Source organism: Bos indicus x Bos taurus, chromosome 11 (assembly GCF_003369695.1).
Source record: "Bos indicus x Bos taurus breed Angus x Brahman F1 hybrid chromosome 11, Bos_hybrid_MaternalHap_v2.0, whole genome shotgun sequence".
Classification (NCBI taxonomy): domain Eukaryota; kingdom Metazoa; phylum Chordata; class Mammalia; order Artiodactyla; family Bovidae; genus Bos; species Bos indicus x Bos taurus.
The window spans coordinates 54,524,521-54,552,479 of record NC_040086.1 but is presented as its reverse complement, the minus strand read 5'-3'; the positions used below and the strand labels follow the sequence as shown (position 1 = coordinate 54,552,479).

At 39.5% G+C, this 27,959-nt stretch overlaps 1 protein-coding gene across 5 annotated transcripts in view; it reads left to right on the top strand.

The window, feature by feature from the left end:
• Positions 1–27,959, top strand: part of CTNNA2 (catenin alpha 2) — a 1,359,097-nt gene that overhangs the window by 1,265,838 nt on the left and 65,300 nt on the right. For all 5 annotated transcript variants that reach the window (XM_027555570.1, XM_027555573.1, XM_027555568.1 and 2 more), the window contains exons 13-14: positions 13,743–13,894; positions 25,672–25,785. In XM_027555570.1, coding sequence (XP_027411371.1) covers positions 13,743–13,894; positions 25,672–25,785 — 266 coding nt within the window. The remainder of the gene's footprint in view (positions 1–13,742; positions 13,895–25,671; positions 25,786–27,959) is intronic.

Below are 27,959 nucleotides of genomic sequence, written 5' to 3'. Positions count from 1 at the left end.
GAGTGAGGTCATAATGGAATATAGTGTTTAACACTGACTTTCTTGGCAATGAAGATAAAATGAAAATTCTAAGAGTGATTTTATAAAATCTTGTCCTGAAGGCAGATTTCATAGGAAATTCATTATTAAAAATGCAAAGCCATCAGAAGGATGATGTAGTCCTGCCAAGGAGAGAGAAAAGTATAAAAGCAGGGAAACTTTTCAGGGTAAACTGTACCAACTTTCCAATTTTCATGATTTGAGGACAAATTTTTGTGCTATTTTCAGTTTACCTCCCTCTCACAAGACCCACTTTTTAGTGATAAATCATGTAGTTGTACCTCCAAGTTCTATCCAAAGGCACTGGGTAATTTCACTTGCTGTAAACAAAGAAAAGTGAGCATGGATGGGTAGATACACAGGGTCATGATGTGAAGAACCATTTACTGTGAATATTATGTGCCTAGCATGATTGTCAGATTCTTATATACATCCCACTTTTTCATTCCTTGAAGGCAAGATCATATTTATTTGCCACTTTATTCCAGTGGCTAAGTAGTACTTGTTTTTACATGTAATGTTGTATATAAAATTTGTTGAATGGATTTTTTTTTAAAACCTTACCTAAAACCTGAAGACCAGCTTTTTTACATTTGAGTAAGCTGAGGCTCAAATTGAATAATAAATATACTTTATTATATAAATAATAAATAAATATCATATAGCAAGAGTCAGTTAATCTCCTGCTTGGGTGCCATGAATATACCAGCACCCTAAACCAACATAGTTGCTGCAAGTGAACAGAAATATAAATATGTCTTGCTGACAATTTTTACTGTTACTTCTACCTCTGGCATAGCATATTCTATTAGTTAACTATTGCTGTGTAACACATCACCCCAAAGCTTAATGGATTAACATTACAAGCATTTACTATCTCATAGTTTCTTTGGGTCAGGAGATCAGCACAGCTTAGCTGGGTGGCTCAGATCATGAGCCTCTTATTGCAAAATTCAGGCTTAAACTGAAGAAAGTAGGGGAAACCACCAGGCCATTCAGGTATGACCTAAATCAAATTCTTTATGATTACAGAGTAGGGGTGATGAATAGATTCAAGGGATTAGATCTGGTAGACAGAGTGCCTAACGAACTATGTATGAAGATTTGTAACATTGTACAGTTTAGTTCAGTTCAGTCGCTCAGTCGTGTCCAACTCTTTGCCACCCCATGAATTGCAGCACGCCAGGCCTCCCTGTCCATCACCAACTCCCAGAGTTCACTCAAACTCACATTCATCAAGTCGGTGATACGATCCAGCCATCTCATCCTCTGTTGTCCCCTTCTCCTCCTGCCCCCAATCCCTCCCAGCATCAGAGTCTTTTCCAATGATTAGTCAACTCTTCACATGAGGTGGCCAAAGTACCAGAGTTTCAGCTTCAGCATCATTCTTTCCAAAGAAATCCAGGGCTGATCTCCTTCAGAATGGACTGGTTGGATCTCCTTGCAGTCCAAGGGACTCTCAAGAGTCTTTTCCAACAATACAGTTCAAAAGCATCAATTCTTCGGTGCTCAGCTTTCTTCACAATCCAACTCTCACATCCATACATGACCACTGGAAAAACCATAGCCTTGACTAGATGGACCTTTGTTGGCAAAGCAATGTCTCTGCTTTTCGATATGCTATCTAGGTTGGTCATAACTTTCCCTTCCAAGGAGTAAGTGTCTTTTAATTTCATGGCTGCAATCACCATCTGCCGTGATTTTGGAGCCCCCAAAAATAAAGTCTGACACTGTTTCCACTGTTTCCCCATCTATTTCTCATGACGTGATGGGACCCGATGCCATGATCTTAGTTTTCTGAATGTTGAGCTTTAAGCCAACTTTTTCACTCTCCTCTTTCACTTTCATCAAGAGGCTTTTTAGTTCCTCTTCACTTTCTGTCATAAGGGTGGTGTCATCTGCATATCTGAGGTTATTGATATTTCTCCCAGAAATCTTGATTCCAGCTTGTGCTTCTTGCAGCCCAGCGTTTCTCATGATGTACTCTGCATGTAACATTGTACAGGAGGCAGTAATTAAAAACATCTTAAAGAAAAAGAAATGCAAGAAGGCAAAGTGTTTGTCTGAGAAGCCTTTACAAATAGTTGAGGAAAGAAGACAAGTGAAAAGCAGGGGCAAAAGAGAAAGATATACTCAACTTAATTCAGAGTTTCAGAGAATAGCAAAGAGAGATAAGAAAGCCTTCTTAAATGAATATTGCAAAGAAATAGAGGAAAACAGTAGAATTGGAAAGACTAGAGATCTGTTCAAGAAATTGGAGAGATCAAGGGACTGTTTCATGCCAAGATGGGCAAGATAAAGGACAGAAACAGCAAGGACCTAACAGAAGCAGAAGAGATTAAGAAGAGGTGGCAAGAATACACAGAAAAACTGTACAGAAAAGGTCTTATTGACATGGATAACCACTATAGTGTGGTCACTCACCTAAAGCCAAACATTCTGAAGCATGGAATCAAGTGGGCCTTAGAAAGCATTGCTATGATCAAAGATAGTGAAAGTGATGGAATTCCAATGGAACTATCTAAAAATCCTAAAAGATGATGTTGTTAAATTGTTGCACCCAATATTTCAGCAAATTTGGAAAACTCAGCAGGGGCCCCAGGACTGGAAAGTAACAGTTTTCATTTCAATCCCAAAGAAGGGTAATTCCAAACAGTATTCAAACTACCATACAATTGTGCTCATTTAACATCCTAGCAAGGTAATATTCAAAATCCTTCGAGCTGAACTTCAGAAGTACATGAGCTGAGAATTCTAGATGTAAAGCTGGATTTAGAAAAGGCAGAGGAACCAGAGAGCAAATTGCCAACATCTGTTGAATTATTGAGAAAGCAAAGGAATTCCAGAAAAGACATCTATTACTACTTCATTGACTACACTTCTGCTGCTGCTGCTAAGTCGCCTCAGTCATGTCTGACACTGTGTGACCCCATAGGTGGCAGCCCACCAGGGTCCTCTGTCCCTGGGATTCTCCAGGCAAGAATACTGGAGTTGGTTGCCATTTCCTTCTCCAATGCATGCTAAGTCGCTTCAGTTGTGTCGGGCTCTGTGCAACTCTATGGACACAGCCCACCAGGTTCCTCCATCCATAGGATTCTCCAGCCAAGAATACTGGAGTGTTTGCCATTTCCTTCTCCACATTGACTACACTAAAGCCTTTGATTGTGGGGATCACAACAAACTGTGGAAAATTCTTAAAGAGATAGGAATACCAGACCACCTTACCTACCTCCAGAGAAACCTGTATGCAGGTTAAGAAGCAACAGTTAGTACCAGACATGGAACAACTGACCGGTTAAAAATCAGGAAATGACTATGTCACAACTGAATATTGTCAACCTGCTCATTTATCTTCTGTGCAGAGTACATCATGCAAAATGCTGGGTTGGATGATGCACAAGTGGAATCAAGATTGTTTGGAGAAATATCAACATTTCAAATATGCAGATGTTACCACTCTAATGGCAGAAAGTGAAGAGGAACTAAAGAGCCTCTTGGTGAGGGTAAAATAAGAGTGTGAATAAGCTGGCTTAAAACTCAACATTAAAAAGTCTAAGATGGTATATTTCTCCATCTATTAGATGTTCATGGATTGGAAGAATCAATATAGTGAAAATGAGTATACTACCCAAAGCAATTTATAGATTCAATGCAATCCCTATCAAGCTACCAACCAGTCCATTCTGAAGGAGATCAGCCCTGGGGATTTCTTTGGAAAGAATGATGCTAAAGCTGAAAGTCCAGTACTTTGGCCACCTCATGCGAAGAGTTGACTCATTGGAAAAGACTCTGATGCTGGGAGGGATTGGGGGCAGGAGGAGAAGGGGATGACAGAGGATGAGATGGCTGGATGGCATCACTGACTCGATGGACGTGAGTCTGAGTGAACTCCGGGAGTTGGTGATGGACAGGGAGGCCTGGTATGCTGCAATTCATGGGGTTGCAAAGAGTCAGACATGACTGAGCGACTGATCTGATCTGATCTGATCTGATCAAGCTACCAATGTATTCTTCACAGAGCTAGAACAAATAATTTCACAATTTGTATGGAAATACAAAAAACCTCGAATAGCCAAAGCTATCTTGAGAAAGAAGAATGGAACTGGAGGAATCAACCTACCTGACTTCAGGCTCTACTACAAAGCCACAGTTATCAAGACAGTATGGTACTGGCACAAAGACAGAAATATAGATCAATGGAACAAAATAGAAAGCCCAGAGATAAATCCACACACATACGGACACCTTATCTTTGACAAAGGAGGCAAGAATATACAATGGATTAAAGACAATCTCTTCAACAAGTGGTGCTGGGAAAACTGGTCAACCACTTGTAAAAGAATGAAACTAGAACACTTTCTAACACCATACACAAAAATAAACTCAAAGTGTATTAAAGATCTAAACGTAAGACCAGAAACTATAAAACTCCTAGAGGAGAACATAGGCAAAACACTCTCTGATATATATCACAGCAGGATCCTCTATGACCCACCTCCCAGAATATTGCAAATAAAAGCAAAAATAAACAAATGGGACCTAATTAAACTTAAAAGCTTCTGCACATCAAAGGAAACTATAAGCAAGGTGAAAAGCTAGCCTTCAGAATGGGAGAAAATAATGGCAAATGAAGCAACTGACAAACAACTAATCTCAAAAATATACAAGCAACTCCTACAGCTCGATTCCAGAAAAATAAATGACCCAATCAAAAAAATGGGCCAAAAAACTAAATAGACATTTCTCCAAAGAAGACATACAGATGGCTAACAAACACATGAAAAAATGCTCAACATCACTCATTATTAGAGAAATACAAATCAAAACCACTATGAGGTACCATTTCACGCCAGTCAGAATGGCTGCAATCCAAAAGTCTACAAGCAATACATGCTGGAGAGGGTGTGGAGAAAAGGGAACCCTCTTACACTGTTGGTGGAAATGCAAACTAGTATAGCCACTATGGAGAACAGTGTGGACATTCCTTAAAAAACTGGAAATAGAACTGCCTTATGACCCAGCAATCCCACTGCTGGGCATACACACTGAGGAAACCAGAATTGAAAGAGACACGTGTACCCCAATGTTCATCGCAGCACTGTTTATAATAGCCAGGACATGGAAGCAACCTAGATGCCCATCAGCAGATGAATGGATAAGAAAGCAGTGGTACGTATACACAATGGAGTATTACTCAGCCATTAAAAAGAATACCTTTGAATCAGTTCTAATGAGGTGGATGAAACTGGAGCCTATTATACAGAGTGAAGTAAGCCAGAAAGAAAAACACCAATACAGTATACTAACGCATATATATGGAATTTAGAAAGATGGTAACAATAACCCTGTATATGAGACAGCAAAAGAGACACAGATGTATAGAACAGTCTTTTGGACTCTGTGGGAGAGGGAGAGGGTGGGATGATTTGGGAGAATGGCTTTGAAATACGTATAATATCATATATGAAATGAGTCACCAGTCCAGGTTTGATGCACGATACTGGATGCTTGGGGCTGGTGCACTAGGACGACCCAGAGATATGGTATGAGGAGGGAGGAGGGAGGAGGGTTGAGGATGGGGAACACATGTATACCTGTGGTGGATTCATTTTGATATTTGGCAAAACTAATACAATATTGTAAAGTTTAAAAATAAAATAAAATTAAAAAGAAAAAAGAAAAAATAAATAAAAATTAAATTAAATTTTAAAAAAAATCTAAGATGATTGCATCTGGTTCCATTACTTCATGGCAAGTAGAAGGGGAAAAAGTGAAAGCAGTGACAGATTTTCTTTTCCTTGGTTCTAGAATCACTACAGATAGTGACTGAAGCCATGAAATGAAAAGACACTTACTCCTTGGAAGCAAACCTATGAGAGACATGTCTAGAAATGTCTAGGTTTCTACGTTTAGAAACCTAGACAGTGTATTAAAAAGTAGAAACATGTGTTTGCCAACAGAAGTCTGTATACTCAAAGCTGTGGTTTGTCTAGTAGTCATGTATAGATGTGACAGTTGGACCATAAGGAAGACTGAGCACTGAAGAACTGATGCTTTCAAATTGTGGTGCTGGTGAAGACTCTTGAGAGTCCCTTGGACTGCAAGGAAATCAAACCATTCAATGCTAAAGGAAATCAACCCTGAATATCCATTGGAAGGACTAAAGCTGAAGCTTCATTACACTGGCTACCTGATACGAAGAGCTGACTCATTTGAACCTTGATGCTGGGAAAGTTTGAAGGCAAAAGGAGAAAGGGGCGGCAGAGGATGAGATGGTTAGATAACATCACCGACTCAATGGACATGAATTAGATCAAACTCCAGGAGACAGTGAAAGACAGAGAAGCCTGGCATGCAGTCCATGGGGTCACAAAGAGTCATATACTACTTAGCTATTGAACAACAACAATACCTTATGAAATGTTTTAATAAAATCACTGAATTAATAGGAAGTGATGGGCAGAGAGAAACTTAATATGTGGAATGTGATACTGCTCATTTTGTCCCTGAAATATTCAATGACAAACAGTTTCCTTCCTGTGTCCCATTCTTTCACTTCCCATCCTTCTTCCATCTGAATTGATGAGCTATACTAGAAGTATAATATAAGCTTGAGATGCAATGAATGAGGAAGATATGGTCTCTGCCTAAAAGTGACTCCCTGAAGTTGACATACAGATGTAGAGTGCAGTAAACAATCCTATTGGATTGTATCAAGTACTATATTAGTGCAGGAATAATTAAGAGGCTATAAAATTATAGAGAACTGCCAACTTTGGAGTGTCTTGGAATTAAGGAATCCTTAACAATGGCAGTTGATTCTAATCTGGGTATTGAAGATTGAGGAAGTATTGACCAGGGCCAGAGAGAGAAGTATATTTTAGTATGAAAGTCCATTTAGTCCATTGATCATGGACATGTTGGTATGACATGGTATGTCTCTGTCATATTTGAAGACATAGAAGTAATTCAATCTAACTGAAACGTTTGAATATAGGTAGGAATAGGTGGGAAGACAGAGGCAGATAAGAATTATAGGCAGGTGTAAGATGCTTGTGTTTATATCTTGATAAAGAGGTTTTATTATCCCTTTTATAGTAAAGGGAGTGATTGGAAGATTTAAAGCAAGGCGTGGAAATTTTGGGTAGTTTCTCAGAGCTAGTTGCTTGGATTGGCCATTCATTTCCACTTCCTCCGGTTTACCTTGGATTGGCTCTTATGATTGTCAGCAATCCTATTTGCATCTTTAGTACAACTTTTCGTTCATTTTATTGACTCACCCTGTGCTCTGAAACTTCACAGCTGAAGTCTCTCAGGAGGACTGAGTCTAGATCTTCCTCACCTCTGGTTTAGGATCTCCATCGACACCAGAACAAGGTGACCTTGATTTTTATATCCATACTTAACTCTGATTTCATTACTTCTGGAATGTTATTCTGTGGCCTAGTGTGCACTCTGCATGCAAAAGTACAGGGAGAATTTAAGAGTTTATTTCCAACTTTGATCACCCTTTTAGGACATGAGCTATTAAGGAGTAATTCACAATTCATAATGTGGTGTCTACACTTTTGGATGTAATTCAGAAATTAGAAAGAAGCTTCTATTTATATAATCCCATATCAGAAATTCTGTTAATAGAGAATATGTGACTCACAAAGGCAGTGCTGTGTTTTGTCCTATTTAGTGGGAAGCAGAATTAGCGTCATATTGGAAGTACTTTCAGGCTTTTTCTATTGCAGTATTACTTTGAGAGTATTTCATGTTTCAGACCCTATTAAAGTGCTGGAAGAATTCATAGTTAAAGTAAAATCTGCGGTTTGTCATGATGGATCATGTGTGTGTATTCAGTCGCTAAGTCATATCTGACTCTTTGCAACCCTGTGGACTGCAACCTGCCGGGTTCCCCTATTCATGGGATTTTCCAGGCAAGAATACTGGTGTGTACGTGTATGCTTAGTCACTTGTCATGTCTGACTGTTTGTTACTCTGTGTACTGTAGCCCACCAGGCTCCTCTGTCCATGGGATTCTCCAGGCAAGAATACTGGAGTGCATTGCCAGGCCCTCCCTGGACCTCCAGGAGATTTTTGCAATCCAGGAATCAAACCTGAGTCTCCTGTGTCTTCTGCATTGGCAGGTGGATTCTTTGCCACTGAGCCACCCAGGAATCCAAACTGTCCTGTAAACTTTTGTTTGTCTGTCTTATCACTTCAAATACAAAAGAGGATAAAACTTAAACAGAAAATAGAACAGCAGTGTGGAGAGCAAAGGTATGTTGGTTAAAGTGTGGTAGCAGTTGACCAAGCCCTAAATAAATAAGTGAATACACTTAGCAACAGAGCATGGAGCAAAGTTTTCTTAAGAATCAGACCCTAAAAATGCTGATTGTAGTAAGAGAAATAGATGTCTTGTCTCTTATAATATATAAATATCAAATGGAATCAGTTCAAGCTCTAGGTTATACCAGCTTGAGCAGTGTAATAAGTCACTGGAATATTAATGCTAAATTTCCCTTTGAGCACCTCTTTGGAAAAGTAAAACTTTCACATCTGTTCCTCCACCATTTTTTTTTTTTTCCTCCTTGGAACATGGATGGTATTTTCTGTTGCAGTCTCTTGTTTCTGCCTCTTCTGACAATGCCACATCCACAACCTTGTTGTTCCTGCAAAAACTCTAACTCCTAAATCTAACAAGTGGGATTCTGCACTCCATGCTGGAGCAAACAGAATACCCTTCTCCAAACCTGCTTGGGTTCCCAAGCAGTACAGGTGATGTTTTGGGCCCCAGAGTGTCCCTTATGAAAATGGTCCATTAGAGTTTAGCTTGGGGTTTCCCTGGTGGTTCAGCAGTAAAGAATCTGCCTGCAATTCATAGGACATAAGAGACACAAATTCAATACTTGGACTGGGAAGATTCCCTAGAGGAGAGCAGGCAATCCACTCCAGTATTCTTGCCTGGAGAATCCCAAGGACAGAGAAGCCTGGCGGGCTACAGTCCATGGGGTCGCAAAGAGTCGGACACGACTGAAGTGACTGAGTACACACAGAGTTTAGCTTTCTTCTCTCTCACTTGAGAGAATTAGGGCTAGAGGCATGTGGAGAAAGAGAACCTGTGACCGCCTGCATTTTTCTCCTCCCCAGCTCTCCTCAAGATGATCTTGAACAGACAAAACAAAGCAATACAACTCCGCTCTTCCTTTTAGACTTTAATCAAAGGTTTTCCTCCAGAGAGTGGAGGGGATGGGGACTGCTAGACTCAGGTTTCCAGCTGGCAGGTTTTAAGGTGGAATATTAAGCATGTGATCAAAGTCACAGTTTCTGAGGGATTTCCTCACTTAGTACTGTGGATCAAATCAATTTCTACTATGTTCTGGTCCATGAACTAGAACTTAATTTTTTTCAGAGCCTTATTCTATAAGGAGAGATACAGCTTTCTGGGTAATATATTGATCTCTTTTTAAATATTTGAAATTTGAGAAGATTCAAATATACCAAACTAACAGAGACTCATAAAACTTACACCCAACTTGTACTCCAAGGTATAACAAATATTAACATTTGGCAATATCTGATCCTTTAAAGCACTTATTATTTGCAGGTTTAATAATACTCTTGTTATTATTAACTCTTGGAATATTAAACCTAACAAAAGACAGCTCTAACTGTAGAAACACAGGAAATTCCTGTACTCCCAATGTAAACAGTCTCGTAATCAGTATCATCCCAGAAGTCAGTATTTGGCCATGCTCTAGCTGATGTTCTAATTTACTGGTTAGGACTAGAAAGTTTCATTTTACTAGATTTTGACAAAGCATATGCCATTTTTTTCTCCATCTATGTAGAAGAGTACACTTTTTTTCACATGCTCAGTAAGATGTATATTGTAAGCCTTAATTTGTTTTCCCATCCACCAACAAGTATGAAATATCTCATTGTTTACATTGTAATTTTTCCAATTATCAGTGAAGTCAAGTATCTTAGCTGTTTATCAATAATATGGGATTTCCTTTCTGTGAAGCACCTTTTCTAATCTCTTATCTATTTTTAATTTTTGTCTTATTGATTTGTAAGAGTATTTATCTTAAGTAGATGTAGGAATACCAATCATTGATCAGTTATAAAAAAAAGGACAAAGATTTGTGCATATAAATTCTACTGATGCTATCATACACATCTGTAAAATTGTTGATGGCCATGATGGCAGCTTTGATATCAAATGGGATTAATATTATTTAAAATTTGGTTTAAGAAAAGAAAGGAATTTTTAACTTTAAGGAAGACACTCATATGAAAATGATAGATACATACAAAAATGTTTTCATGCTTAAGAAGGTCAGTCTCAATGATCTAGATTAGTTAATCATGTAAAACAGTTAATTCCCAACACAAATGGATAACTGAAATGGTTTTAGCTTAATGTGGTAGTTTTTAGAAATATATTTTTATTTGAATCATATTTTGCAGCAATCCAGGTCAATATCTCTCAGTTCCTTTCATATAAAAGCAGTTCAAAGGCCCAAGTGAAAAATTCGAATAGTATAGAGAACCAACGATAGTAATTTACTCACAGAGGAAATTTACCCTTTGCAATGCTTTGGTTTTGATAATTTCTATTGAAAGAGTGGTTACTCTGTTTTCTTCTAACACTCTTCTTTTAAAAATAATGTTTGACTTTTCCTAGTAGAAATACAATTTTTAAGGAGTGTTTTATCTTGACTACTCTGACCCTTGAGAGTAATCTAGCAGAGTTTCTCATGCTAGGGATTAAAATGGATGTTAAAATATCCACTGAGGATGAAAATGGTTGGATGGCATCACTGACACAATGGACATAGGTTTGGGTGGACTCCAGGAGTTGGTGATGGACAGGGAGGCCTGGCGTGCTGTGGTTCATGGGGTTGCAAAGAGTCGGACACGACTGAGCGACTGAACTAAACTGAGAATGAAAATGAGTATCATGATGAACCAGGCATGAGAGTCCAGAAATGGAAAGAGATGAATGGCGTTTCTACTTTATTGTCCTTGTAAATAAAATAAATTGTGCTTCTGGCTTTCATTTGCCATGTGAATTGATTTTTACAAGATAACAATTGAAAAAATTGAGTTATAATTTTCAAGAATCAGTGAATAAGCATTTCTTAAGTAGCCACTAAGTGTACTTTCTACAAACTTCCAGTCTGTATGCAGGTGTCCTCATTTCAGGAAAGAGGTGCCTGCATTTTAAAATGTTCATATGTATCCTCTGGCATATCAACAAAGTCCTGGTAAAATGGAACAGAATCAAATTTGGTTTTGAGTCCATCGGTCTCTTTCTGTAATCTTTCTGACGGAATATTCTGGGATTTCTCTCTCCTCTCTTAGACAGTCTTTCCACAAGTCTCCCTCCACAGCCGTTTCCCCACCTTCAAAGTCTCAAGACCTGCATTCCAGAAAGAAGTGGAATGGATTGGATCATTTTGTTCATATTTTACTATGCAATGATGTAGACTAAGTCTGCTACTCAACCAGCTGTGATTGTAGTGTCTGATATTAGTTGCATATTTATTGAGGCTTTTTAAGGACAGATGCCATCCAGTGCATTTGTATGCATTACTATTATATTTTATAGACAAAGAAACAGATTTACAAGGTTTAAGAAAAGATGGTAGGTTTTCTAGGTACCTCGGTAGTAAAGAATCCACCTGCCAAGCAGGAGAGGAGTGTTCGATTCCTGTGTAAGGAAGGAAATGGCAACCCACTCCAGTATTCTTGCCTGGGAAATCCCATAGACAGAAGAGCCTGGTGGGCTATAGGCCATAGAGTCACAAAGAGTCGGACATGACTTAGCGAGTAAAAGCAGCAGCAGCAAGAAAGCATGGTCAAGGTTTCACAGTTAGGAGTTAGCAGAAGTGAAACTCAGCTGCAGTTCAGTTCAGTTCAGTCACTCAGTTGTGTCCGACTCTTTGTGAACCCATGAATCGCAGCACGCCAGGCCTCCCTGTCCATCACCATCTCGCGGAGTTCACTCAAACTCACATCCATCGAGTCGGTGGTGCCATCCAGCCATCTCATCCTCTGTCGTCCCCTTTTCCTCCTGCCCCCAATCTCTCCCAGCATCAGAGTCTTTTCCAATGAGTCAACTCTTCGCATGAGGTGGCCAAAGTACTGGAGTTTCAGCTTTAGCATCATTCCTTCCAAAAAACACCCAGGGCTGATCTTGAGGATGGGCTGATCTCCTTTAGGATGAACTGGTTGGATCTCCTTGCAGTCCAAGGGACTCTCAAGAGTCTTCTCCAGCACCACAGTTCAAAAGCATCAATTCTTCGGTGCTCATCTTTCTTGACATTACAACTCTCACATCCATACATGACCACTGGAAAAACCATAGCCTTGACTAGACGGACCTTTGTTGGCAAAGTAAAGTCTCTGCTTTTCAATATGCTATCTAGGTTGGTCATAACTTTCCTTCCAAGGAGTAAGTGTCTTTTAATTTCATGGCTGCAATCACCATCTGCAGTGATTTTGGAGCCCAAAAAAATAAAGTCTGACACTGTTTCCATTGTTTCCCCATCTATTTGCCATGAAGTGATGGGACCAGATGCCATGATCTTAGTTTTCTGAATGTTGAGCTTTAAGTCAACTTTTCCACTCTCCTCTTTCACTTTCATCAAGAGGCTCTTTAGTTCCTCTTCACTTTCTGCCAAAAGGATGGTGTCATCTGCATATCTGAGGTTATTGAGATTTCTCCCAGCAATCTTGGTTCCAAATTATGCTTCTTCCAGCCCAACATTTCTCATGATGTACTCTGCATATAAGTTAAATAAGCAGGGTGACAATATACAGCCTTGACGTACTCCTTTTCCCATTTGGAACCAGTCTGTTGTTCCGTATCCAGTTCGAACTGTTGCTTCCTGAGCTGCATACAGGTTTCTCAAGAGGCAGGTCAGGTGGTCTGGTATTCCCATCTCTTTCAGAATTTTCCACAGTTTGTTGTGATCCACACAGTCAAAGGCTTTGGCATAGTCAATAAAGTAGAAATAGATGTTTTTCTGGAACTCTCTTGCTTTTGCGATGATCCAGCAGATGTTGGCAATTTGATCTCTGGGTCCTCTGCCTTTTCTAAAACCAGCTTGAACATCTGGAAGTTCACGGTTCACGTATTGCTGAAGCCTGGCTTGGAGAGTTTTGAGTATTACTTTACTAGTGTGTGAGATGAGTGCAACTGTGTGGTAGTTTGAGCATTCTTTGGCATTGCCTTTCTTTGGGATTTGAATGAAAACTGACCTTTTCCAGTCCTGTGGCCATTGCTGAGTTTTCCAAATTTGCTGGCATATTGAGTGTAGCACTTCACAGCATCATCTTTCAGGATTTGAAGTAGCTCCACTGGAATTCCATCACCTCCACTAGCTTTGTTTGTAGTAGAAACTCAGCTTATGATAACATGAAACTGGACTCACATACAGTATACCACACTAACTTGGGCAGGTTTCATAAAGTTGCTCTGTTGCAGACCATCCATCACCTTTCATGGAGTAATGATTTCCTCCCCCTGCTGAAGGTAAGTGGCACAAAGATCACTAAATTGGGTCTATCCCCTACTGGACAGGTGGACACCAGGCTCCATTTGAATGTTGGAATGCCCAAAGCCTGCCACCTTCCCTAAGAGAAACAAGGAAGCATGAAAGAAAGACTGCCTAATCCACTGCTTTTCACTTTGTTTACACCAGTGATGCCACGCTTTGCTGAACAAGTGGAGGTTGCCATTGAAGCCCTGAGTGCCAACGTCCCTCAGCCATTTGAGGAGAACGAATTCATCGATGCCTCTCGCCTGGTGTATGACGGCGTTCGGGACATCAGAAAGGCTGTGCTGATGATCAGGGTATGTGAGGTCTCTGTAGCTTGGAGCTGATTGCAGTGTCCAGTAGGGTCCCCAAAGAATTTACTCTTTGTAATTTTTTCTTGATTATTTAGTTTAATGTAGTAAGCTGTTTAGCTCCTCATTTGGTCAGACAAGGGGGACTTTTTACTTATAAAGGGATTAGTGATCCCAACAAGTCTAGATCAGCACTGAATGCCCTGAAGGGTGATGTCCTGCTTGCTTCTTCCACACATTATTACCTTAATTTGATACCCACTTAGGGGTGCCCTTGCCATTCCCCTTTGCTAACACCATTTCCCATTATAATCAGAAAGCCATGTGGTGGAAGAAAATGAAGATCACCCAGCTTAGTAGTGTTAGTGATCATGATAATGATAATAATAATGATAATGCAATAAAGTGATAGATAGCTACATTCTTCTTGTAACAGGTCATTAGGCTAAATAATCTTTCAGCAAACCTCTCCTATCACCTTTCCTACTATCTTCCCATCCCTCAATCTTCTGATCTGTGTAGCTGTGAGTCTTCCAAACCATTGCCTAAATGATTAGACACACACGAGAAAGCATAATATAACAGATTTCAAAACTCAGTTAAGAGTTACTTATAACTTGCTTTGTTTGCCCACAGTGTGCCTTTGTCTATCTCTGTGAAGACAATAGCTTACCTTATTCTATTTAACAGCTGTGTAATATTCCATCATAAGTTGAGAACTTTTTCTCCTTGCCTTATTGACAGTTAAGTATAGCAGGTTTCAAATGCTTTTCTTAGCCATAGAACTCTTTTATAAAATAAACTTAGGTTGATGACATGGATATGTTTGTGGCTATTAGGACTGAGGCAGAGATGATGAGTCTGCAGTGCTCATCTTGCTATCCTATGGAAATATATATAAGCCACATGTACAATTTCAATTTTTAGTAGTTATGTTGATAAGGAAAAAAAAAACAGATGAAATTAGTTTTAAGAACATATTTTATTTACTTCAATCAATATCCAAAGGTAGCATTTCAACACGTGGCACCAGCTTCATTTAAAATTCTCAGTAGCTCCGTGTATCTGCAGCCACCATTTTGGATGAGGCAGCCCTAGACTACATCTCCATCCTCAACCTTCATTGTTGTCTCTGGAGCTGTTCAATGAACTATAAGTTAATCGCTGAGTGCATCTTGAAAAACTTTCTCTCGGGGTGACCACTGAGCATCTAAACCAACATCCCCTCAAACACAGCAAAACAGTAACAATCTATTTTAAATCAACTTATTTTCTGTATGCAGTCTTTCAGTACTTCAAGAAGTATCTGTGATTTATTGGTCTCTCTGGACAATACACACTTAGTTCTTTAAAGAGTTCATGTATGGCATTGATTCTCCTCCAAATTTGGGTATCTTCGAAATCATGAAGTCATTAAACCTATGTATATCCTCTTTGACTGTGGTACCCAGGACACAGCATGATGCTTCCAAGGTGATCTGAGCAGGCAGAGTAGAGCATCACCAGAAAAAGTCTCTCTTCCATCTTTATGGACGTTAATGATTCTCCTGAAACATTCAGCTAGCTTCTTTGCTGGGGAGCAACCATAGCATATTCTTATCTTCTCATCTTTAAGCAACTTGATTTTCCATGTTAAATAATTCCATGATTAATTCAAAGTGTTCAGAGAATCATATAAGTTGTATCAGACAGTACTAAATGTATATAACAATGTGGAATTCAATTTTGGACAAGATGGTCAGACGTATTTCCTGTTCTTCCAACTTTCCTATTTTAGATCTGTCAAACTCTTACTACCTTTCAAGACCTGGCTCAAATCTTCTTTCCCTAAATTTTCTCCCTCAAAAATACTGATTCTTTTCTTTAACTACCTGTAAATCTTTCTGCTGTGATCATAATCTTTACACTATATATATATTTTTGAGGTCTATTACTTTTTTTAGGGGCTTCCCTGGTGGCTCAGTGGTAAAGAATCCACCTGCACTGGCAGGAGACATGGGTTTGATCCCTGGGTTGGGAAGACCCCCTGGAGAAGGAAATGGCAACCTACTCCAGTGTTTTTGTCTGGGAGATCCCATGGACAGAGAAGCCTGTTGAGCTGCACTCCACGGGGTCACAAAAGAGTTGGACACGACTTAGCCACTGAAGAAGGAAAACGGCAACCCAGTCCAGTATTTTGCCCGGGAGAGCCCATGGACAGAGGGGTCTGGTGGGCTACAGTCCATGGTGTCACAAGAGTTGGACACAAATTAACCACCAAATGACAGCAGCAACCTTCTTTAGGCTGAACTTTTGGAAAGCATAAGCTGTATTTTTTTTCCCTTCATAGTGATGCATTATTTGGCACAGTGCTTAATACTATGTGTGATGGACTTCCCTGGTGGTCCAGTGGCTAAGACTCTAGGCTCCCAATGCAGAAGACCCCGAGTTTAACCCCTGGTTAGAGAACTAGATTCCCCATGCTGCAATTAAGACCCAGCACAGCCAATAAATAAATAAATAAAAGTAAATATAAAAAAAAAATACAATGTATGTTAGGGAGCAAAAGAAACAGATACCTCTGGAGATAGGAAGGTGACAGAGGGAAAAGTATGAGAATTAGAGGACAAAGGAAAAATAGGCTTTTAAACCTGTATTTTTCCCATTATATACTAACTTGTGAAATAATAGACCATGAGAATTATGTTTTCAAAGCATTTGGCACTAAATTCCACTGTAATTCTCAAGACATATTCCCTTTTTTGCCATTTTTCTGCTTTGTTAGCCTTCACATTTTTGTGACAACTATTCATCTGGGAGGCTGAGCAAGTTTATAGCCATCATTCACTTATTCATTCATGAGCTGTAAAAAACATAATTTAGGTAAAAATGCCATATCTTTGTTACATAAAGTGTCATTCCTCTATCTTGACATTTCAAGTGATTTGATCGGATGGATTTCACATCACTTAAAACAGGAAGGGAGAAATGTATGGTATGTACAAATTGTTATTTTAAAAGTCTTTCTCCTTTCAGCACCAAAATGGCTTCATTTCATACTTAAATTCTTGGTTTGCTTTCTATGTCTGCTTTTTTATTTTAAGTTATTTTAAGTCTGCTTTAAAATATCATTGCACTGAGTCGAGCGAAAGACAGTAAGACAAGTGGAGCTCTTTTCCAGCTAAACTGGCCATGCCTTCTTCTCTCTCAAAGTGTTGGTTATGCTTTGGAAAAATAAGAATTATTTTCCAAAAAATAAATGCAGAAAGGACCTTGAAAGGTCAGATTCCCTATCACCTTGCCTTTCAGCAATCAATACATATTTAATGGTGATGTTAGTATGTAGGTGCTCCAGGCCAGCTCAAGGCAACCCTCTGAAGCAAACAAAGCTTGTCCTTCCGGTATTTCAACCTCACCTTTAAGGCTCTTACTTTCCTTTGGGAGCAGATCAACTCTGCTTCTCTTTCATACAACTTTTTTTGTTTGCTTCTTGCTAAGGCTTGTCCTTGGTGATCTATTAGCTACATAGGAATTTTCTGATTACCTTAACAGAGTAGTTTAAAAAATGAATAGGCAAATATGGCTCACCAGAATTTATTAGATTTTTGTTATTTGTGGTAGTTGCCTTCAGTGAATTCTGAATTAAGGAATACGGAATCATTGCTCCTAGGAGAAATTCAAGGTTGGGTTCCTGTGAGCCTCTGGTCACATCTTCATCAACTGATCAATATATTAGCTTGTTTAATGTGTGTTTTTGTTTAAACACATTTTATTTAATGCATATTGTTGATACATATACATTGAACTCACAGCCAAAAGAATGAAAAAGAAAGAAAGACAGTGTAGTCACTCAGTCGTGTCCAACTCTTTGCAACCCCTGTTGCTCCTCTGTCCATGGGATTCTCCAGATAAGAATACTAGAGTGGGTTGCTGTGCCCTTCTCCAGGGAATATTCTTGACCCAAGGATTGAACCCAGGTATCCTGCATTATAGGCAGATTTTTACCATCTAGGCCACCAGGGATAGCCAATCACACTATTACTCATGCCTGAAAGAAGCTTATCTAATGCATTTTCTCTGAAAGGTGCAACATAACCTTCTTGCATTTCGGTATTCTAAACAACACCTCAGCACTACAGTTGGAAGCCATTTTAAGCAGAGAAATAACACAAAGGACAAAAATGAAAAATGTGGCACTAAACAGACTGCAAAAAGGATACTTGTTTATAGTATAAGAGTTGAAATAAGAAAGCAGAAGATTGTGCTGTTTGACCTCAGCTGGAAATTTGCATGTTGGGTGACTCAGAAGTTTTTGCCATATTGTGTACACACGTATTATGACCAACCTAGACAGCATATTGAAAAGCAGAGACATTACTTTGCCAACAAAGGTCCGTCTAGTCAAGGCTTTGGTTTTTCCATCGGTCATGTATGGATGTGAGAGTTGGACTGTGAAGAAAGCTGAGCACCGAAGAATTGATGCTTTTGAACTGTGGTGTTGGAGAAGACTCTTGAGAGTCCCTTGGACTACAAGGAGATCCAACCAGTCCATTCTGAAGGAGATCAGCCCTGGGATTTCTTTGGAAGGAATGATGCTGAAGCTGAAACTCCAGTACTTTGGCCACCTCATGCGAAGAGTTGACTCATTGGAAAAGACTCTGATGCTGGGAGGGATTGGGGGCAGGAGGAGAAGGGGACGACAGAGGATGAGATGGCTGGATGGCATCACTGACTCGATGGACATGAGTCTCAGTGAACTCCGGGAGTTGGTGATGGACAGAGAGGCCTGGCGTTCTGCGATTCATGGGATCGCAAAGAGTCGGACACGACTGAGTGGCTGAACTGAACTGAACTGAACTGTACACACACGTCTGTGAATTACTACAAAAATATTAATTTAGAGATTTCAGAGAAACTTTGATGAGTAGGCAAATTCTCAAGAAAAGAATCCTCAAATAAAGAGGACCAAGGGTATATTTAATACACAAGGAGTTAAACATTTAATGTTGGAAAGTAAAGTAGGTGGATAGCACAAAAGGTGATAATATCTTGGTGTCAGAATAACTGTTTTCAAAAAAAAATAGTTACCTGTCATAGAATGACCATGAAAAAATCTATAATGATATCTCTACATTGAACTTTTGTAATTTAAACCCATTAATTCTGTTGCATGTGAAACTTCTGAAAGCAGAAAGGAGAAACAGTAGGACCTAAGACAGGATTCAGATAAGATTCTACCGCTTAACTTCACATCTCCCAAAATGGTCATGAAGATGCCCTGGAGCATTGCAAGATATTTTAAAATGTCAAGGGAAACCCATACATATCTCTAAGATACCATGAGAAATATTAGCTGAAGGTAGTTCACAGTTTAAACATTAGGTTGGTGCATTCCTTTTGATCATATATTGATCACACCATGTATTTGTGGTGCAGTGTTTCTGGTTGTTGCTGTGATAAAAATCAAGCTCAATGGACGTGCAATAGTATTCCAAGGTTTGAGAACTAATACAATATGCAACAGGCACTAAATTGTTAGGGCCAGTCAAGAATTTATATTCCTTTGGTGGGAGACAGGGAATAAACAAGTAGATATATTAGTTAATATGCCATAGAGAAAACCAACAAACTATTGAGAGGATAAAGCATAGGATGGGGGTGGGTTTTATGAAGGGTGATCCAGTATGTTAGTTGTTCAGTCATGTCCAACTCTTTGCAACCCCATGTACTATAGCTTGCCATACTTCTCTGTTCATGGAATTCTCCAGGTAAGAATACTGGCTGGAGTGGGTGGCCATTCCCTTCTCCAGGAGATCTTTCTGACCTACTGATCAAACACTGGTTTCCTGCATTGCAGACAGATTCTTTACCATCCGAGCTACCACAGAAGTGCACTGGGCAACATTTGGGAAGAGATTTAGAGAAGGAGGAGGTTAACAAGCCATAAACGTTCTCAGGGAAATGTGTTCCAGGCAGAGAATGACACATGTGGCCTAAGAACCATATTGAATGATTGATGGAAGCCATTGAAGTTTTCTGAGCAGGAGAATACCATGATCTGAGTTAGATCTTCAATGGAGTATCCTGGTTATACTGGAGAAAATACAAAGTATGGGGTAAGAGCAGAAAAAAGGAGCTAAGCTAGGTGGCCTCCAGGGTAAAAATGGTTAGAGATTCCAGAGGCTGATCAGTCCTGATGAGGGAGATTTTGTTCTGTATTGGGTCAGGAAATTTTTAATTCAACTTTCTAGTTTTCAGGCCATTGCAATGATTAGAGATCTGTTGAGAAATCCTTCTTCATGCATCACTCAAAGTCTCCTGTTGTGGTTGCCAACTTACGATCTCATCTTTCTGCTCCCAGTGAAACTAATTTGCGTCTGAGCCAATCCTTTAAATAGTCCTTACTACATTTTTGGGGCTTTGCAGGTGCCACAGTGGTAAAGAATCCACCTGCCAATCCAGGAGATGCAAGATATGCAGATTTGATCCTTGGGTGGGAAGATCCCCTGGAAGAAGGCATAGCAACCACTCCAGTATTCTTGCATGGAGAATCCCATGGACAGAGGATCCTGGTGGGGCTACAGTCCATACAGAGTCAGACATGACTGAGCACATATGTGTGCACACACATACACACAAGTCACATTTTTCACATGTCCTGGTGAAATGACTGTAAATTTTTCAAACTTTTCTCATTTTGCTTCTTTACTGAAGCTGTTGTAGAGAAGATTGAGAATTTGATTGGGAAGCTGAGGCAGGTAGATTGATCCTACTCTGCAGATAGTAAGTGGTGTGATTATGGACAAGTCACACGATATTCTTGAACCTCTGTATAAGGGACACGTTAAACTGATAGACTCTTAGAAGGGAGACATTTTATAGGCCAAATACATTGCTAGTAGCATCATGGAACCAAGACTAGACCAAAGTGATTCTCTCGAGTCATTAAAAAAATCCTCCCCTGGGAGACATAAGGGTAGAACTGAGGGTTGACCTTAGGTCGCCAGTCTCTAGTCCAACGAACTGCATATTTTTTCTATTCTTTATACCCTAGGATATCATCTAATGATACAAACCTCCTGGCCCATTTTTAGACCCTCCCTGCTTTTCCATGTCTCCTTTAATTTGTGGGGATCCTTGACCAGCCAAAAAATAACACTGTTTTAAAAATGACAGCATGAATAGGAGACATATTTACATGCACTCAGAAAACTTCACATGCACACAACTATTTATATAGGTGGTTTGAATGGGTTTGCCACATGGATTAGGCACAAGAAAATATTCAAATCTTATCTATTTGCCTGATGGTACTTGTAAAGGTTAAAAGCTATGGAACCCTTGACTGGTCAGGTGTGGTGCTTGGAAAATTTACCTAACTACTCTGAACCTGTTTATGCCTGTATTAAATTGGGATTAAGTTCATTTCATAAGGTCATTGTAAGGATTAAATACTTTAGTTAAATGGCTGGACCATGTTGTTCAGGTGCTAAGTTGTATCCAACTCTTTTGTGACCCTATGGACTATAGCCTATCAGATTCCTCTGTCTATTATTTCCAAAAATTTCCAGGCAAGAATTATTTCCAGGCAAGAATACTGGAATGGGTTGCCATTTCCTTCTCTAGGGAATCTTCCCAATGCAGGGGTTGACATGTGTCTCCTGCATTGGCAGGTATATTCTTTACCACAGAGCCAGCTGGAAAGCCCACCTGACCCATAGTGGGTAGTAAAAAATGATCCCTGTAATTATGGTGATTATAGTTGTTGGTATTAGGTGTATGTGTTATTATTAATCATAATAATGATCACTGTCACTTATTACTTTATTTGTATTGTTTACCAAGCTTTTTTGTATGTATTTGATGCTAGAATTCTGTGAAGCAGGCAGGACAGGTAGCAGTTACTATGTATTTTTTTAAATTTTATTTTATTTTTAAACTTTATAATATTGTATTAGTTTTGCCAAATATCGAAATGAATCCGCCACAGGTATACCTGTGTTCCCCATCCTGAACCCTCCTCCCCCCTCCCTCCCCATGCCCTCCCTCTGGGTCGTACCAGTGCACCAGCCCCAAGCATCCAGTATCGTGCATCGAACCTGGACTGGCGACTCATTTCATACATGATATTATACATGTTTCAATGCCATTCTCCCAAATCTCCCCACCCTCTCCCTCTCCAACAGAGTCCATAAGACTGATCTATACATTAGTGTCTCTTTTGCTGTCTCGTATACAGGGTTATTGTTACCATCTTTCTAAATTCCATATATATGTGTTAATATACTGTATTGGTGTTTTTCCTTCTGGCTTACTTCACTCTGTATAACAGGTTCCAGTTTCATCCATCTCATTAGAACTGATTCAAATGTATTCTTTTTAATGGCTGAGTAATACTCCATTGTGTATATGTACCACTGCTTTCTTATCCATTCATCTGCTGATGGGCATCTAGGTTGCTTCCATGTCCTGGCTATTATAAACAGTGCTGCGATGAACATTGGGGTGCACGTGTCTCTTTCCCTTCTGGTTTCCTCAGTGTGTATGCCCAGCAGTGGGATTGCTGGATCATAAGGCAGTTGTATTTCCAGTTTTTTAAGGAATCTCCACACTGTTCTCCATAGTGGCTGTACTAGTTTGCATTCCCACCAACAGTGTAAGAGAGTTGCCTTTTCTCCACACCCTCTCCAGCATTTATTGCTTGTAGACTTATGGATCGCAGCCATTCTGACTGGCGTGAAATGGTACCTTATCGTGGTTTTGATTCAAAAGAAGAGAGAAGAAATACAGTTACTATCTATTTTATGAGTGAGGAGACAGAAAAGCAGGAAAACTATAAATGGCTTGTGAAAAACACATATCAGTGGCAGAGTAGGCCCCAAAAGTTCAGGCCCCCTGGGTGTACAGTATTGTTTTTTTTCATTTTGAAACTTTATTTTAGTTCCTGAGCCATAACCACTTGAATACGAGCTCCTCATTATGAGCCTTATGCTGCCAGGTTGTGCTTGCCATTGACTCATCTACTGAATACACAGATCACTGAAATGTTTGGACACAGTACTATAGGCACTGTCATTTTCTCCTTTTTTCTGTTGAGTGAAGTTTTCCATTTTATTTTTCACTCTCCTTTTCAAAATCTAATGATGAGAAGTATGTGCAATCTTGTCAGCTCATCTGTCAGCAGAATTTACCAACTTGCTGTAATTGTTCCTTGGCACACTCCAGAGAAGTGAGAAATGAACAGAGATGCTTGTCTCTGTCCACAATGAAAATTTCAGCAGTTATGTGAACTGGTTTGCCCACTCCACACCTGCTTGAGTTAATAAAGACTGGGAACAAAACCTCTTTCTTTTAATATTCCTAGGGAAAAAATTGAACGTCTGTAGATGAGTGAGTGAATATTAATAAAGTTGGTGGTAAGAGAGAAGGAAAACAAGAGGGATATGCCACAGCCTGGAAAATTATTAGGCAGAATGTGATATTGGCACCAAAGACCCCATTTTATGCCTGTCTGACCAATCTCAAGACTTCATCAATAACCACACCTGATTAATTACACTGAGATAGCCAAAGAAACCAGCAAAATTAAAATGTGCCCTTTTAGATGGGCAGTGGGCACCTGCATTGTCAGTACTGCTTGTGATCTGCTCCTTCCTTCTGAAAGACACAGCCCTGAGAGATGGTATTACTGTGTGCCAAGTTGTGGGTGCCTGTCAGCTTTCAGACTAAAGATAATTATGCAGAGAATCTCACATGAAGGCATTGTCTTTCCTCCCTGTACCATCCTTGCCACCTTCTGAGTTTATCCTCTTAAAATTAACAGAGCACAGGATTTTGAGTACATGTGTCAAACTGCATGCTTTAGAAGACTCTGAACAAGGTGTATGTTCTCACGCCTCAGTTTCCTTATGTGTAAATGGAGAAAATAGTGTGTATGTCATAGTAATATCAAGAAAAGTGTATGAGTTAGTGTATTTAAAGCACTTAGAAAACAATGATAGGCAAATGAAAGGTACTTGAAGCATGTTTTCCATTATTAGTGTGGAAACACAGAGGCCGCAGCTCCCAGTTAGCCACACAATAATAAAGGTAAACAGCAGATCCACTTACACCATCCTGTACCCAGAAAACTGTTCTGTTTTTCACTTTTAATAGAGTATTCAGTAAATGACATGAGATAGTCAATACTTAATTATAAAGAAAGGCTTTGTCTTACACAATTTTGCCCAACTAATAGGCTATTTTAAGTGTTCTGAGCACTTTTAAGGTAGCTTAGGAAATTGCCAACATCTGTTGGATCATAGAAAAAGCAAAAGAATTCCAAAAAAATATCTACTTCTGCTTCATTGATTACACTAAAGTCTTTGACTGTGTGGATCACAACAAACTGCAGGAAATTCTTCAAGAGATGGGAATACCAAACCATTTCACCCACCTCCTGAGAAACCTGTATGCAGGTCAAGAAAAAACAGTTAGAACTGGACTTGGGACAACAGACTGGTTCCAAATTGGGAAAGGAGTACGTCAAGGCTGTATATTGTCACTTTGCCTATTTAACTTATATGCAGAGTACATCATGCGAAATGCCAGGCTGGATGAAGCACAAGCCGGAATCAAGATTGCCAGGGGAAATATCAATAACCTCAGATATGCAGATGACACCTCCCTTAGGGCAGAAAGCGAAGAAGAACTAAAGAGCCTCTTGATGAAAGTGAAAGGGGAGAGTGAAAAAGTTGGCTTAAAACTCAACATTCAGAAAACTAGCATCATGGCATCTGGTCCCATCATTTCATGGCAAATAGACGGGGAGACAATGGAAACAGAGATAGACTTTCTTTTCTTGGGCTCCAAAATCACTGCACATGGTGACTGCAGCCATGGAATTAAAAGATAGTTGCTCCTTGGAAGAAAAGCTATGACCAACCTAGATAGCATATTAAAAAGCAGAGATATTCCTTTGCCAAAAAAAGTCCATCTAGTTAAAGCTATGATTTTTCCAGCAGTCATGTATGGATGTGAGAGTTGGACCATGAAGAAAGCTGAGCACCAAAGGATTGATGCTTTTGAACTGTGGTGCTGGAGAAGACTCTTGAGAGTCCTTTGGCCAGCAAGAAGATCCAACCTATCAATATTAAAGGAAATCAGTCCTTAATATTCACTGGAAGGACTAATGCTGAAGCTGAAGCTCTAATACTTTGGCCACCTGATAGGAAGAACTGACTCATTGCAAAGATCCCGATTCTGGGAACAATTGAAGGTGGGAGGAGAATGGGATGACAGAGGATGAGATGGTTGGATGGCATCACCAAGTTGATGGACATGAGTCTGAGCAAGCTCCAGAAGTTGGTGATGGACCGGGAAGCCTGGCTTACTGCAGTCCATGGGGTCGCAAAGAGTCGGACATGAGTGAGCAACTGAAATGAACTGAACTGAGGCTAAGCTATGGCTTCCCAGGTAGTGCTCTTGATAAATAATCCACCTGCCAATTCAGGAGATGCCACTGACACCGGTTCGATCCCTGGGTCTGGAAGATGTCCTAGAGATGGAAATGGCAACCCACTCCTGTATTCTTGCCTGGGAAATCCCATGGACATAGACTGTGTCCCATGGGGATCACAAAGAATTAGCCATGACTGAACACACATGTGCACACAGACTAAGCTATATATTCAGTAGGTTAGTGCATTGAATGAATTTTTGACTTAAGATATTTTTAACTTACAGAGGGTTTGTTGGAATTTAATCACATTATAAGTTGAAGGAGATCTGTATGCTGATTTTTCTCTTTTCCTCTGTATTTTTAGACCCCAGAAGAATTAGAGGATGATTCAGACTTTGAGCAGGAAGATTACGATGTACGTAGCCGGACAAGTGTTCAGACTGAGGATGACCAGCTCATTGCAGGACAGAGTGCACGGGTGAGTGGACATTCATGACTTTGATTTGGAGCACAGTGGTTGTGTTCACCAAACTGGTTTGAAGGAATTTCTGATTTCCAGGTACCTGAAACCCCAGAGATTCATGGCTCAGAAATCCAGGCTGTCATCTGGGGTTGTTTCATTTCTAGCAGTTCACATTTTACACAATGAAATCACCACCACTGATTCTAATTCCTTCTTACTTCCTTCTGTTTCCATCACTGAAATCATAGCAGCCATATCACAGCAAAACTTGTGTGTATTGTGAATTTGGTGGGGGTTAGAGGTCATGATTAGATGGTTCAGTGACCAGGGTATAAGGGAATGCTCAGATCTTACCTTTTCCCAGACTTCATAGTTCTTCTTAAAGTTTCCAAGCTTGTTAACCACATAGGTGACAACCACAAAGGGAGAATGAGAGTACTACTTTGTTACCAGTGGGGTTGTTATTGCTCCACACTCTGGCCTAGGGTATCTGAGAAACAAGATCACATATTTTGCAGTTGGTTCAGGGACATCAGAGTTGAGAAAGAAGTTTTTCCCTTGAGACCTACCTAGGCCCAAGGCAGCAGCCCCAGATCCATGTGATTGAAAAAGAAATTACAGAGACATACAAGAAATATAACAGTTAAAGACTGTGGAGCAAGAACCATAAAAAGATCACCACTGTGGCTGACATTTGAACTCTCTTGAACACTCTGTGAGACAGTCCACCAATAAAAATGTTCCAAAGAATATTCTGGAATCTGACCAGTCTTATTAGCTGGAGCTTCTTGAGGATAAGCTGCCAGTAATCAAGTCAGGGAGCAGCAGATAAAATTCCTGGGGATTGCAAAAGAGGGTAAGATTCTCTTCCCTTTAAAGGTGCAGCTTCCATAGGGCTAAAATAATGTAATTATAGTATAACTGAGATATCCTAATGGATATTCTAATTCTCTTTTGTAAAGTTTTACTTATTAAAAGATAATGAATAGGAAGAATGAGATAGAGATGGCAATTTAGAATAAGGATCTAGAAACTCCAGAAAGTTCAAACTGGCATAAGAATTCTGAAAAAGAGTAGAAAATAGCCAATCAAAGGTTAAAATAAAGATAATTCAGAGAAGACTAAGCTTTATGTTGAGTCAAGAAGGTCCCATTTCTCCTGATAGTCTCATCAAACAATTAAATGATCTAGAAGATAGAAATGGACATTGTTGGGGGAAGTGTGAGAGTAAAAGTTAGAACATTGGAGATGCACTGGATTTGATTTCAGACAGACTTAGTTCTGAATTGTAATGAGTAGGGTGAAGACTATGCTCTGGTACATGCTGCTTACTTTCTCTGAGCTTTATTTTTTTTAATAATCTATAAGTAAATAATAGGCTTGTTTGATAAGATTCCTTTGAAGTTTTGATCACTTAACATTTATAAAATAATGAGCATAATATCTGACACACATTGAGTGCTCAGTAAGGGATGACTGAAAATTGTCATCTTTTGGAAGAGAAATCTCTTATCACGGGCTGGTGAGAGCAGAAAGGTGCACAGAAGAGTGTGAAGCTCCCTACTTTAAAAGATTCCTTGTAGACTTTAGTTACTCCCCTTAAAATATTGAAAATAGGGAAGTTGATTAAGCTGAGAGTCTTTTGAGCCTGTACTGGTGTAACACTACACTAATTCATCAGTCAGATCAATTCATCTTCAAAATGAAGTAAAACAAGCATTTTTATGTCAGTGACAAAGGGCAAGTTTGAGTAATTCACCTAAACATTAATCAGGTCAAAGTCAATTTGATTGACTAACTGCAACCTAGTATTGGTACAGCCTCACTTTTTACAAGGAAAAATGCAGTCTCATTATACTTCCATTTCATGCATCTTACATTCAAGGTCAAGTCAGTTACAGTGAGTGGAAACAAAAGTCAGATGACATCTATCTTCATCATCCATTATTTCTTCACCCAGTAGGTGAGAAGACAATGGTCTTTTTTGAAAGTTTTGTCAGCATGAATGATGAACATGGGCCAGGATAGTAAGAACAAACTACCCCTGTAATTCAGCATTTGCTGATTTGTCTTTGTGAACCATCATGAGGTTTGTATGAGTAACTTGCAGCAGACAGCATTAGTTATTGAGTCAGCCTATTTAAGCCTATAATTATATGATGACAAATCAGAGACATAGAATTACGGCC